Raw genomic sequence first — 14,131 nt, forward strand, 5'->3', positions numbered from 1 at the left:
TGTTGTTGTACCAATACCAGGCTGTTTTGACTACTGTGGCTGTATAATAGGTTCTGAAGTCAGGTAAGGTGAGGCCTCCCACTTTCTTCTTATTTTTCAGTAGTGCTTTGCTTATCCGGGGGTTCTTTCCCTTCCATATGAAATTGGTGATTTGTTTCTCTATCCCCTTAAAATATGACATTGGAATTTGGATCGGAAGTGCGTTAAATGTATAGATGGCTTTTGGTAGAATAGACATTTTTACTATGTTAAGTCTTCCTATCCATGAGCAGGGTATGTTTTTCCACTTAAGTATGTCCTTTTGAATTTCTTGTAGTAGAGCTTTGTAGTTTTCTTTGTATAGGTCTTTTACATCCTTGGTAAGATTTATTCCTAAGTATCTTATCTTCTTGGGGGCTACTGTGAATGGTATTGATTTGGTTATTTCCTCTTCGGTGTTCTTTTCGTTGATGTAGAGGAATCCAAGTGATTTTTGTATGTTTATTTTATAACCTGAGACTCTGCCAAACTCTTCTATTAGTTTCAGTAGTTTTCTGGAGGATTCCTTAGGGTTTTCTGTGTATATAATCATGTCATCTGCAAAATAGTGATAACTTTACTTCTTCCTTGCCAATCCGGATGCCTTTTATTTCTTTGTCTAGCCTAATTGCCCTGGCTAAGACTTCCAACACGATGTTGAATAAGAGCAGTGATAAAGGGCATCCTTGTCTGGTTCCCGTTCTCAAGGGAAATGCTTTCAGGTTCTCTCCATTTAGAGTGATATTGGCTGTTGGCTTTGCATAGATGCCCTTTATTATGTTGAGGAATTTTCCTTCAATTCCTATTTTGGTAAGAGTTTTTATCATGAATGGGTGTTGGACTTTGTCAAATGCCTTTTCTGCATCAATTGATAAGATCATGTGGTTTTTGTCTTTTGTTTTATTTATGTGATGGATTACATTAATGGTTTTTCTGATATTAAACCAGCCTTGCATACCTGGTATAAATCCCACTTGATCAGGGTGAATTATTTTTTTGATGTGTTGTTGGATTCTATTGGCTAGAATTTTGTTGAGGATTTTTGCATCAATGTTCATGAGGGATATAGGTCTATAATTTTCTTTTTTGGTAATGTCTTTACCTGGTTTTGGTATCAGGGAGATGGTGGCTTCATAGAATGAGTTGGGTGGTATTCCGTCATTTTCTATGCTTTGGAATACCTTTAGTAGTAGTGGTGTTAACTCTTCTCTGAAAGTTTGGTAGAACTCTGCAGTGAAGCCGTCCGGGCCAGGGCTTTTTTTTGTTGGGAGTTTTTTGATTACCGTTTCAATCTCTTTTTTTGTTATGGGTCTATTTAGTTGTTCTACTTCTGAATGTGTTAGTTTAGGTAGGTAGTGTTTTTCCAGGAATTCATCCATTTCTTCTAGGTTTTCAAATTTGTTAGAGTACAATTTTTCATAATAATCTGAAATGATTCTTTTAATTTCATTTGGTTCTGTTGTGATGTGGTCCTTCTCATTTCTTATTCGGGTTATTTGTTTCCTTTCCTGTATTTCTTTAGGCAGTCTAGCCAATGGTTTATCAATTTTGTTAATTTTTTCAAAGAACCAGCTTTTGGCTTTGTTAATTCTTTCAATTGTTTTTCTGTTCTCTAATTCATTTAGTTCAGCTCCAATTTTTATTATTTGTTTTCTTCTGGTGCCTGATGGATTCTTTTGTTGCTCACTTTCTATTTGTTCAAGTTGTAGGGACAGTTCTCTGCTTTTGGCTCTTTCTTCTTTTTGTATGTGTGCATTTATTGATATAAATTGGCCTCTGAGCACTGCTTTTGCTGTGTCCCAGAGGTTTTGATAGGAAGTATTTTCATTCTCGTTGCTTTCTATGAATTTCCTTATTCCCTCCTTAATGTCTTCTATAACCCAGTCTTTTTTCAGAAGGGTGTTGTTTATTTTCCAAGTATTTGATTTCTTTTCCCTAGTTTTTCTGTTATTGATCTCTAGTTTTATTGCCTTGTGGTCTGAGAAGATGCTTTGTAATATTTCGATGTTTTGGACTCTGCAAAGGTTTGTTTTATGACCTAATATGTGGTCTATTCTAGAGAATGTTCCATGTGTGCTAGAAAAAAAAAGTATATTTTGCAGCAGTTGGGTGGAGAGTTCTGTATAAGTCAATGAGGTCAAGTTGGTTGATTGTTGTAAGTAGGTCTTCCGTGTCTCTGTTGAGCTTCTTACTGGATGTCCTGTCCTTCTCCGAAAGTGGTGTGTTGAAGTCTCCTACTATAATTGTTGAGGTATCTATCTCGCTTTTCAATTCTGTTAAAATTTGATTTATGTATCTTGCAGCCCTGTCATTGGGTGCATAAATATTTAATATGGTTATGTCTTCCTGATCAATTGTCCCTTTTATCATTATATAGTGTCCTTCTTTATCCTTTGTGGTGGATTTAAGTCTAAAGTCTATTTTGTCAGAAATTAATATTGCTACTACTCCTCTTCTTTTTTGCTTATTGTTTGCTTGATATACTTTTTTCCATCCTTTGAGTTTTAGTTTGTTTGTGTCTCTAAGTCTAAGGTGTGTCTCTTGTAGGCAGCATATAGATGGATCGTGTTTCTTTATCCAGTCTGTGACTCTCTGTCTCTTTATTGGTGCATTTAGTCCATTTACATTCAGGGTAATTATAGATAAATAAGTTTTTAGTGCTGTCATTTTGATGCCTTTTTATGTGTGTTGTTGACAATTTCATTTTTCCACATACTTTTTTGTGCTGAGGCATTTTTCTTAGTAAATTGTGAGATCCTCATTTTCATAGTGCTTGACTTTATGTTAGTTGAGTCGTTACGTTTTTCTTGGTTTTTATCTTGAGTTATAGAGTTGTTATACCTTTTTGTGGTTACCTTATTATTTACCCCTATTTTTCTAAGTAAAAACCTAACTTGTATTGTTCTATATCGCCTTGTATCACTCTCCATATGGCAGTTCAATGCCTCCTGTATTTAGTCCCTCTTTTTGATTATTGTGATCTTTTACCTATTGACTTCCATGATTCCCTGTTATGTGTATTTTTTTTTTAATTAATCTTAATTTGTTTTTGTGATTTCCCTATTTGAGTTGATATCAGGACGTTCTGTTTTGTGACGTTGTGTTGTGCTGATATCTGATATTATTGGTTCTCTGACCAAACAATATTCTTTAGTATTTCTTGTAGCTTTGGTTTGGTTTTTGCAAATTCTCTAAACTTGTGTTTGTCTGTAAATATCTTAATTTCGCCTTCATATTTCAGAGAGAGTTTTGCTGGATATATGATCCTTGGCTGGCAGTTTTTCTCCTTCAGTGTTCTGTATATGTGGTCCCATTCCCTTCTTGCCTGCATGGTTTCTGCTGAGTAGTCAGAACATATTCTTACTGATTCTCCCTTGAAGGAAACCTTTCTTTTCTCCCTGGCTGCTTTTAAAATTTTCTGTTTATCTTTGGTTTGGGTGAGTTTGATGATAATATGTCTTGGTGTTTTTCTTTTTGGATCAATCTTAAATGGGGTTCGATGAGCATCTTGGATAGATATCCTTTCGTCTTTCGTAATGTCAGGGAAGTTTTCTGTCAGGAGTTCTTCAACTATTTTCTCTGTGTTTTCTGTCCCCCCTCCCTGTTCTGGGACTCCAATCACCCGCAGGTTATCCTTCTTGATAGAGTCCCACATGATTCTTAGGGTTTCTTCATTTTTTTTAATTCTTTTCTCTGATTTTTTTTCAGCTATGTTGGTGTCGATTCCCTGGTCCTCCAGATGTCCCAGTCTGCATTCTAATTGCTCGAGTCTGCTCCTCTGAGTTCCTAGTGCGTTGTCTAATTCTGTTATTTTATTGTTAATCTTTTGGATTTCTACATGTTGACTCTCTATGGATTCTTGCAACTTATTAATTTTTCCAGTATGTTCTTGAATAATCTTTTTGAGTTCTTCAACAGTTTTATCAGTGTGTTCCTTGGCTTTTTCTGCAGTTATCCTAATTTCATTTGTGGTATCATTAAGCATTCTGTAAATTAGTTTTTTATATTCTGTATCTGATAATTCCAAGATTGTATCTTCATTTGGGAAAGATTTTGATTCTTTTGTTTGAGGGGTTGGAGAAGCTGTCATGGTCTGCTTCTTTAAGTGGTTTGATATGGATTGTTGTCTCCGAGCCATCACTGGGAAACTAGTCTTTCCAGAAAATCCGCTAAAAAAAAAATGCAGTCAGATGCCTATCAGAGTTCTCCCTCTGGCTCAGGCTATTCAGATGTTAATGAAGCCACCTGGGGAGGGTGGGGGAGAGAACAGAGAGATAGGAGAGTAGCACCTCAGAATATAGCCAGAGTTGCTTGTCTTGCTTGGAATGACTATTATATCTGAGACTCCCGCGGGGTGCGTCGCCTATGTGTGCTGGCTGTGTGGAGATTGCCCCCGGGGGGTCTGGCCCGCTGGAGTCACGGTCAGATCCTCCGCTTCCAGCCCCACGCCCAGCGTCAAGGCTCCCCTACTGGGACGGTGCACTCTCGACTCCAAAATCAGTCGCTGCCTCCCGGGGACTTCTCGTCCCTCCAGCCGCATGGCCGTGCCGCCTCCGAGAACCAGTTGGGCCTCCTCCCGGGGTTAGTTCAGATGGGTGGAGCAGGTCCCCATGCTTGTGCCGTGACCGAGTGTTCCGGCTGGGACGCTGTTCTCCCCGCTTCAATACCAGTCGCTGCCTCCCAGGGACTTCTCCTACCGGCTGCGTCCCACACCGCCTTCGCGACCTGGCTGGTCCCCTTCCCAGGGTTAGTTCAGGGGGGTGGAGCAACTCTCCGTGTTTATGCCGTACTTGCGTCCAGTCCAAATCCCTGCGGGACAGTTCCCTGGCTCGGACGCTGCTCTTTCTGCTCCAAGACCAGTCACTGCCTCCCGGGGACTTCTCCTACCGGCTGCATCCCACGCCGCCCGTGGAACTGGCTGGTCCCCCTCCCGGGGTTAGTTCAGGGGGGTGGAGCAGCTCTCTGTGCTTGTGCCGTACCTGACTGGTACACTGGCTCCAGGCTCTGGAAACAATCGCTGCTTCCCCGTTTTAGTTCGTTCTCCGTCTCTAAATCTGTGTTTGTTGTTCAGGGTTCGTAGATTGTTATGTATGTGATCGATTCACTTGTTTTTCCGTGTCTTTGTTGTAAGAGGGATCCGAGGTAGCATCTGCCTAGTCCGCCATCTTGGCTCCGCCCCTCTCCATTTCATTTTTGATGACTTCAAATTTTCCTACACGTTTATACTACGTACATTGCACCTTTGTATTATCAGTGGATGTTTGTTGCTGTTTCTGGACATTCTGAGTTGTGCCACATCAGCAAATAAAGGTCCTGAGAGCTTGTCTTCACCTGGGTCATTAAGGTCAACTCCACTTTGAGGAGCCCTGGTGGTACAGTGATTAAGAGGTATAGTTTTAATCCAAAGAATGGCAGTTTGAATCCACCAGCTGCTTCTTGGAAACTCTATGGGGCAGTTCTTCTCTGTGCTATAGTGTCTTTATGAGTCGGAATTGACTCAAAGGCAATGTTTTGTTTTTCTACTTGAGAAGGCACCTCTTCCCCAGTTGTATTTTGAAGGCCTTCCAACCTGAGGGGCTCATCTTCTGGCATTATATCAGACAATGCTTCTCTATTATTCATAAAGTTTTCAGTGGCTAATTTTTTCAGAAGTAGACTTCTTCCTAGTCTGTCTTAGTCTGGAAGCTCAGCTGAAACCTTTCTGCCAAGGGTGACCTTGCTGGTATTTGAAATACTGGTGGCAAAACTTCCAGTATCACAGCACCATGCAAATCACTGCAGCTCTTTTTCATCGTCATTTCTTCCTTTTGCTTTAACTATTCGAACATTGTACTTTGGAGGCAGATAGCTTGGATTCTAGATTTCACAGATGAAGAAAAATTTTTAGATTTTGGACTTGGAGTTGATTTAAGACTTTTGCTATGATATCATGGGATGAATGTGTTTTACATGTGGCAAGAAGAGTAATTTGGGGGGTCAAAAGGTAGAATGTCATGGATTGAATTGTGTCCCCCCAAAATATATGTATCAATTTGGCTAGGCCATGATTCCCAGTATTGTGTGACTGTCCACCATTTTCTCATCTGATGTGATTTTCCTATGCATTGTAAATTCTATATCTGTGACATGAATGAGATAGAATTAGAGGCAGCTACGTTAATGATTCAGGACTCAATCTACAAGATTAGGTTGTGTCTTGGGCCAGTCTCTTTTGAGATATAAAAAAGAGAAGTGAGTAGAGAGACAGGGGGACCTCATAACACCAAGAAAGCAGCGCCTGGAGCAGAGTACCTCCTTTGTATCTGGGGTCCCTACACCTGGGAAGCTCCTAGACCAGGGGAAGATTTATAACAAGAGTCTTCCCCTAGAGCTGACAGAGACAGAAAGTCCTCACCTGAAGTTGGTGCCCTGAAGTTGGACTTCTAGCCTACTAGACTGTGAGATGATAATTTTCTCTTTGTTAAAGCCATCTACTTGTGGTATTTCTGTTATAGAAGCACTAGATAACTAAGACAGGCTGCTTTTAAGTACAAAGAAAATATCCCATCTTCAACTGAGAGATGAAGACAGAGAAGATGGTATCTGAATATTACTTAGTGTTGTCTTAAAAAACCAAACCCTTTGCCATCCAGTTGAGTCTGACTCAAAGTGTTGTTTTAGGTAAGGAATAAAGAGGCAGTAAGAAATACTCAGTGGTTTTCACTTCTTGTGCTCTGAAACCACCATGTCTTTATATTAAAAAAAAAAAAAAAAATCCACGGTGATCATGTCCAGAAAGTAATGATATCTAATGGTTGCGAGTGCTTACTATGTATTCCAACTATTAGACACTATTTTAAGATCTTCATGTCTATTAGCTTTCTTATGTATATGAGGTGGTTGAAAAAAGCATGGCTTGAGTCAGGCTCACCTTAATCATCAAAGTGACATCTTTGCTTTTGAATTCTGGTGTTGGCAAAGAATATTACGTATACCATGGACTGCCAGAAGAATGAATAAAAGGTGTCTTGGAAGAAGTGTAGCCAGAATGCTGCTTAGAAGCAAGGATGCCAAGACTTTGTCTCACGTTCTTTGGGCATTTTATCAGGAGGGACGAGCCTCTGGAGAAAGATATCATGTTTGGTAAAGTAGAAGGTGAGCAAAAAAGAGGAAGATCCTCAATGAGTTGGACTGACACAGTGGCTTCAACAATGGATTCAAACATAGCAATGATTGTGAGGATGGTACAGGACGGGGCAACATTTCATTTTGTTGTACATGGGGTCGCTATGAAAGTCAACTTGACAGCACCTAACAGCAATGTCTATTTGCTCATTTAACTCTCACATCACCAAGGCACATTAGTATTATCAGAAGCAACTGCTTGACTTATTCAGCTGCAGCACCAAAATTTGAGTAACTTGCCTAACTAGTGGGTAGAAGGAAAGCTGAACCCAGACTATTTGACATCCAATGCTACACGAAATCAGCTTGACAACAGCTGGTAACTGGTCTCCTTCTCCTGACCAGTAGGCAGCTAATGCTTTTCATTCTCTCTCTCAACAGTTGCTGGCTGAAGCTTGATAAAGTCTTTGTCTGGAGCTTCATGGGGCCGGTGGCTTTCATTATCTTGGTAGGTACCTAGGGGCAGGTACATTGGTGTGCTAGTGCTGAACCTCTGGGGGCACAAATGGTTAAGTGTTCTGGCTGCTAATCAAAGGTTGGCAGTTTGAGCCCACCCCGTGGCTCCATGGGGGAAGCAACCTGTTCCTCTAAAGATCACCATCCAGGAAACCCTATGGGGTAGTTCTACTCTGTCATGTGGGGTGGCTATATAGAGAATGTCGTTTCTTACCTGTTAAAATGGATATGAGATGAAGATAAGGAAATTTACCCTAATGTTATCCATCCCTCATGTTTAAATACTGTTTTTGCTAGGCTTCCCCTAGCAGGAGTTCAGTTCTGAACACACTATATTTAAGACGTCTATGACAGCACTGAGTTTGGTTTGGTTGGTTTATGATATACTCAGGTTTAGATGCCAGGTTGTTGTTGTTGTCTCGAGCCATTGAGTCGATACTGACTCATGGCAACCCCATGTGTCACAGAGTAGAACTGCTCCGTAGGTTTTCTTGGCTACAGTCTTTAAGGGAAACAGATTGCCAAGTCTTTTCTTCCACGGTGTCACTGGGTAAATTCGAACTCCAAACTTTTGGTTACCAGCTAAGCATAAACCTTTTGTGCCACCCAAGGCCTTAGATGTCAGGTAGCTAAGTCAACACGGAAGCATACTGTAAGTTGATATGAAAGCAGCCACAGACAACATGTAAATGAATCCCAGTGGCTGTGTTCCAATAAAACCTTATTTACAAAAACAAGCAATGGAATGGATACTGGATTTGGTCACGGACCCTAGAATGTTGACTGCTCCTGCTCAGCCACCTTTGTGGGTTCCTTCTGTCAATATTGGAGCGGACAGAGTTGACTCATAAACTTCCTCACTTTTCTACATACACTCACTCCCTTGTGATCTCCTCCAGTCTATGGCTTTCAGTAATTACCTTATCCTGACAACTCCCAAATTTATGTACCCAGCCTGAACTTCTCAACTCTAGACTTACAAATCCAACCTGGTGTCCTGACATCTAAAGGGGGCAGTGATGGTTCAATGGTAGAATTACCACCTTCATGTGGGAGACCCAGGTTCTATTCCTGCCCAGTGCACCTCCTGTGCATCCATACCTGTCTGTCGGTGGAGGCTTGTGTGTTGCTATAATGCTGAACAGGTTTCGACAGAGCTTCCAGACCAAGGCAGACTAGGAAGAAAGGTCTGACAATCTACTTCCAGAAGTCAGCCAACAAAAACTCTATGGATCACTACAGTCTGATTTGCGACCAATCATGGGCATGGCATGGGACTGAGCAGCCTTTGGTCCTGTTGTGCATAGGTTTGCCATGAGTGGGGGGCCGACTAGACAGCAGCCAATAAGACAACAACCTGACATCTAAACTTGAGTATTTTATAGGCATTTTAGTGTGTTGAAAACTGAACTCTTGATTTGAACTCTTCTTCCAAGTTACTCTTCAGTTGATGGAAGCTTCTTGCTCCTGAGTCCTTAGTTTATTAACCCTGGAGTCACCTTGACTCTGCTCCTTCTTTCACGTGCCACATGAAATTCATTTGCAAATCCTGTGTCATTTTCATGTTGTTGATATGCTCAAGTCCATTGTTACAGCCAGTGTGTATTTTAAGTGCCTTCCAACCTAGAGGGCTCATCTTCCAGCATTATATCAGACATTTTTCTGTTGTGATCTATGAAGTTTTTATTGGCTAATTTCCAGGAGTAGGTTGCCAGGCCTTTCTTCCTAGTCTGCTTTAGTCCAGAAGCTCTGCTTAAACCTATCCACCATGGGTGACCCTGAAAGATCGGTGGCATAGCTTCCAGCATCATAACAACAAGCAAGCCGCCACAGCCATACAAACTGCAGATGGGTGGTGATCATGTCAAGTTAGGTGGCAAGGAATAGCCTCAAAGAAAAATTCTAAGTTGATTTTTCATTCTGTTTCTACAGATAAACTTGGTGTTTTACTTCATAATTCTTTGGATTTTGAAAACCAAACTTTCTTCCCTGAATAATGAACTTTCCACCATTCAGGACACCAGGTAAGAAAAAAAACAGACTCAGTTATATCCACTGAGTTGTCCTTATGGGTTGTTTCTGCAGGACCACTCTTCCTGAGAAGAAAGATACCTATGGAAAAATACGATATAAATTTTCCTAGTTATAGAGGAATTGTTTTATTGACTATGCTAAGGCATTCGACTGTGTGGACTATAGCAAATTATGGATAACATTGTGGAGAATGGGAATTCCGGAACACTTAATTGTGCTCATAAGGAACCTGTACATGGATCAAGAGGCAGTCGTTCAAACAGAAAAAGGGGATACTGCATGTTTTAAAGTCAGGAAAGGTATGCATCAGGGTTGTATCCTTTCACCATACCTATTCAATCTGTATGCTGAGCAAATAATCCAAGAAGCTGGACTGTATGAAGAAGAATGAGGCATCAGGATTGGAGAAAGGCTCATTAACAACCTGGGTTATGCAGATGACACAACCTTGCCTGCTGAAAGTGAAAAGGACTTGAAGCATTTACTGATGAAGATCAAAGACCACAGCCTTCAGTATGGATTACATCTCAATATAAGGAAAACAAAAATCCTCACAACTGGACCAATGAGCAACATCATGATAAATGGAGAAAAGATTGAAGTTGTCAAGGATTTCATTTTACTTGGATCCACAATCAACAGCCATGGAAGCAGCAGTCAGGAAATCAAAAGATGCATTGATTGCATTGGGCAAGACCTCTTTAAAGTGTTAAAAGCAAACATGTCCCCTTGAGGACTAAGGTGTGCCTGACCCAAGCCATGGTGTTTTCGATTGCCTCATATGTATGGAAAGCTAAAGAATGAATAAGGAAAACGAAAGAATTGACACCTTTGAATTGTGGTGTTGGCAAAGAATATTGAATAGACCATGGAGTGCCAGATGAATAAACTAATCCATCTTGAAAGAAGTACTACCAGAATGCTCCTTAGAACAAAGATGGTGAGACTACGTCTCATACTTTGGACATGTTATCAGAAGGGATCAGTCCCTGGAGAACGATATCATGCTTGGTAAAGTGGAGGGTCAGGGAAAAAGAGGAAGACTGTCAACAAGATGGATTTACACAGTGGCTGCAACAATGGGCTCAAGCATAGCAACTACTGTGAGGATGGCGCAGGACTGGGCAGTGTTGTGTTCTTTGTGCATAGGGTCGCTATGAGTCAGAACTTACTCGAAGGCTCCTAACACCAACAACAGAGGAAGGGTATGTGACAGGACTTGTAGAAGAAGTAAAAACTATGATTTTCAGGTGACTTATTCCACTGCCTCATTTGTTTACACAGCAGATATCCACTGAGTGTCTCCTTTGTGTGACACAGTCTTCATATAAAATTAGTGCCAAGAATGTCAACATTATCCATTTTTCCCCCGGGGGTTCACTTATGGGCTCCCTTCTCTTTGGCTGTAGCAACTGCATTCCCATTGATGATGACCCAACTATTAAAAATAACGATTAAAACAAAAAACCAAAACAAAAATAATGAGTTGGAATACACTCAACGGCAATGGGTTACATACAAAATAAGGAGTCTCTGAGTGGTGCAAACAGTTAAGCACTCAGCTACTAACAAAAAGGTTGGCAGTTCCAACCACCCCAGGAGCACCTTGGAAGACAGGCCTGCTTCTGAAAGGTCACAGACTTGAATACCCTACGTGGCAGTTCTACTCTCCTTACATGGGGTCACCATGTGTTGGTATTGACTTGACAGCAACTAACAACAACATATATTATATATTGATATAAGTATTTATATTTAAAATGTATTTACATTATGCTTAAATCATAATAATGTTATTTTATTTACATATAAATATTCATATTATGTAATATAAAATAATACTGATTTTATACACTATAATAATAAAATAACGTATAAATATATTCCAAATTGTAATAAATAAAACATATTACCAAAAAAAAGGCAGCTACCATCTAATCAGTTCCAACTCATGGTGACTCCATGTGTGTCAGGGTAGAACTGTGCTCTGTAGGGTTTTCAATGGCCGTGACCTTTCAGAAGTAGATTGCTAGCCATTTCTCCTGAAACATCTCTGAGTGGGTTCAAACCATCACCCTGTTGTTTAGTAGCTGAGCACTTAAGTATTTGCACCACTGAAGAATTTATTAACTGTCTGATAAATGGTGGTTATTATTAGTCTTCCTTATTTATTTATTTATTTATTTCCAGAGTCATGACATTTAAAGCCATTGCTCAACTATTTATTCTGGGCAGTTCTTGGAGCCTTGGTTTTTTTATGGTTGAAGCAGTGGGGGAGACAGCTGGATTAGTCATTGCCTACATGTTCACCATCATCAATGTTCTGCAAGGAGTTTTGCTCTTCGTGTTGCACTGTCTCCTTAATCGCCAGGTAAGGGTAATTATTTCCTCTCTTACTAGATAGACCCAAAATCTTACTGAATGGCGACTAACATTTTTGCCCTTCCCTGACCCTTTATTTTGTATTTTTGGGTTGCTCAGGTTTTGGGAGGAGGGTTTGGGTGCTGCTTAGATCTGCCATGTGCTCTGGGTCTTATCTTTGCAGCATCATAACATGTCTCTTAGGGGCATTGTAAAAATCAAAGTAACATCAATTATGCTGCAGTAACAAACATTCCTCTTCTGTTGATCAAAAGGGGGGAATGTGGAACAGAATTTTAACGTATCATGGAACCCAGACTTTCTGAGTCACTGAAGTTGGATGACCCCCCTGAAACTATTGTCCTGAGCTAATCTTTAAACCTTTAAGTGAAACCATTCTCTGAAATCATCTTTAAACCAAACGATAAAAAAAAAACAATAGTTCAGCTTAATTAGTAAATAGAGTTTGCTTTGAGTATTGTGCTATTTTAAATAGTTATCTATTTATAAGTGACCAAACTGACAAAAGAGACTCAAAAGCTAGATGAGAATAGATGGCAGTGAGTTATGTTAATGATGGTGGAAAAATTTCAAAAATGATAGCAAGAATAGTTCTACAACTTGAAGAATGTAACCAACTTCACTGAATTGTACATGTAGAAATTGTTGAAGTTGTGTATGTTTTTATGTGTATATTTTTACCAAAAACAGAACAACAAAAACCAAATAGCTCTTTCCCAATCTCAGTGGTTAACAACAGTAAAGGGTTATTTCTTGCTCATGCCATATACCTGTGGGTTGATGCTCATTGCATTCACTGTGGGGCCTAGACTGAGGGGGCAGTTCCAGTGTAGAAAATTAGTGATATCATGGCCAAGGAAAAAGAGGCCAAGGTAAAGCACAGCTTCACTCTCTTAAAGCTTCTGCTTAGAAGTGACATACTCACTTCTGCCCTCATTTCCATGGCCAAAGCAAGTCATGGGTCATACCTGAATTCACCTTGGAAAGGATAAATAATCTTTCTGTAGGAAGGTTCACTACTGGGAGGAACTGAACCATTTGTCACAATCTCCTGCAACCTCCACTAAGTGTCTGTCAGTTTGTCCTACTGTGGTGGCTTGCATGTTGCTGTATTACTGGAAGCTTTGACACTGGTATTTCAAATATCAGCAGGTCTCCCTTGGTGGACAGGTTTTAGTGGAGCCTTCGGACTAAGACAGACTAGGAAGCAGGTCCTGGCAGTCTATTTCTTAAAAAAAATGGTCAGTGAAAACCTTATGAATAACAGCAGAACATTGTCTGATATAAAGCCAGAGATGAGTCCCTCAGGTTGGAAACCATTTAAAATGCAACTGAGGAATAGCTGCCTCCTCAAAGTAGAGTCAACCTTAATGACCTGGATGAAGTCAAGCTTTCAAGACCTTCATTTGCTGATACAGCATGACTCAAAATGAGAAAAAACAGCTGCAAACATCCATTAATAATGGGAATGGGGAATCTACGTAATGTGAATCTAGGAAAATTGGAAATTGTCAAAAATGAAATGGAGCACATAAAGATCGATATCCTAGGCATTAGTGATCTGAAACGGACTGGTATAGGCCATTTTGAATCAGAAAATCATATGGTCTACTATGAGGGAAATGAAAAATTAAAGAGGAATGGCATCACATTCATTGTCAAAAAGAATATTTCAAGATATATCCTGAAGTACAACACTGTCAGTGATAGGATAATATACATACACTTACAGGGAAGATCAGTTAATACGACTACTATTCAAATTTACGCACCGACCACTGAGGACAAAGATGAAGACATTGAAGATTTTTACCAACTTCTGAAGTCCCAATTGATCAAACATGCAATCAAGATGCATTGATAATTACTGGTGATTGGAAGGCGAAAGTTGGACTCAAAGAAGGATTGATAGTTGGAAAATATGGCCTTGGTGATAGAAATGACACTGGAGATCATATGACAGAATTTTACAAGACCAACTACTTCTTCATTGCAAATACCTTTTTCAGCAACATAAACGATGAGTATACATGTGGATCTCACCAGATGGAATACACAGGAATCAAATCGACTACAT

The 14,131-nt window shown here is 40.1% G+C and overlaps 2 protein-coding genes across 31 annotated transcripts in view; one reads left to right on the forward strand and one right to left on the reverse strand.

The window, feature by feature from the left end:
- LOC100665835 (adhesion G protein-coupled receptor E4-like) overlaps positions 1 to 14,131 on the forward strand; it is a 152,672-nt gene that overhangs the window by 101,685 nt on the left and 36,856 nt on the right. For 11 of the 12 annotated variants that reach the window (XM_064280430.1, XM_023540441.2, XM_064280433.1 and 8 more), the window contains 3 exons: positions 7,564 to 7,630; positions 9,571 to 9,662; positions 11,863 to 12,043. In XM_064280430.1, coding sequence (XP_064136500.1) covers positions 7,564 to 7,630; positions 9,571 to 9,662; positions 11,863 to 12,043 — 340 coding nt within the window. Of the gene's footprint in view, positions 1 to 6,978; positions 7,153 to 7,563; positions 7,631 to 9,570; positions 9,663 to 11,862; positions 12,044 to 14,131 lie in introns of those variants that run through there. The other variant, XM_064280436.1, reaches the window with a different exon arrangement.
- Positions 1 to 14,131, reverse strand: part of LOC111748359 (uncharacterized) — a 138,057-nt gene that overhangs the window by 22,615 nt on the left and 101,311 nt on the right. For 2 of the 19 annotated variants that reach the window (XM_064280438.1, XR_010321184.1), the window contains one exon: positions 14,055 to 14,131. The exons of 12 other annotated variants lie outside the window; for them this stretch is intronic. In XM_064280438.1, coding sequence (XP_064136508.1) covers positions 14,094 to 14,131 — 38 coding nt within the window. In that variant the 3' untranslated portion in view covers positions 14,055 to 14,093. Of the gene's footprint in view, positions 1 to 5,620; positions 5,875 to 6,928; positions 7,119 to 10,003; positions 10,128 to 14,054 lie in introns of those variants that run through there. 5 more of the 19 variants (XR_010321191.1, XR_010321194.1, XR_010321192.1 and 2 more) reach the window with 5 other exon arrangements.

This window comes from Loxodonta africana, chromosome 3 (genome assembly GCF_030014295.1).
Source record: "Loxodonta africana isolate mLoxAfr1 chromosome 3, mLoxAfr1.hap2, whole genome shotgun sequence".
Classification (NCBI taxonomy): Eukaryota; Metazoa; Chordata; class Mammalia; order Proboscidea; family Elephantidae; genus Loxodonta; species Loxodonta africana.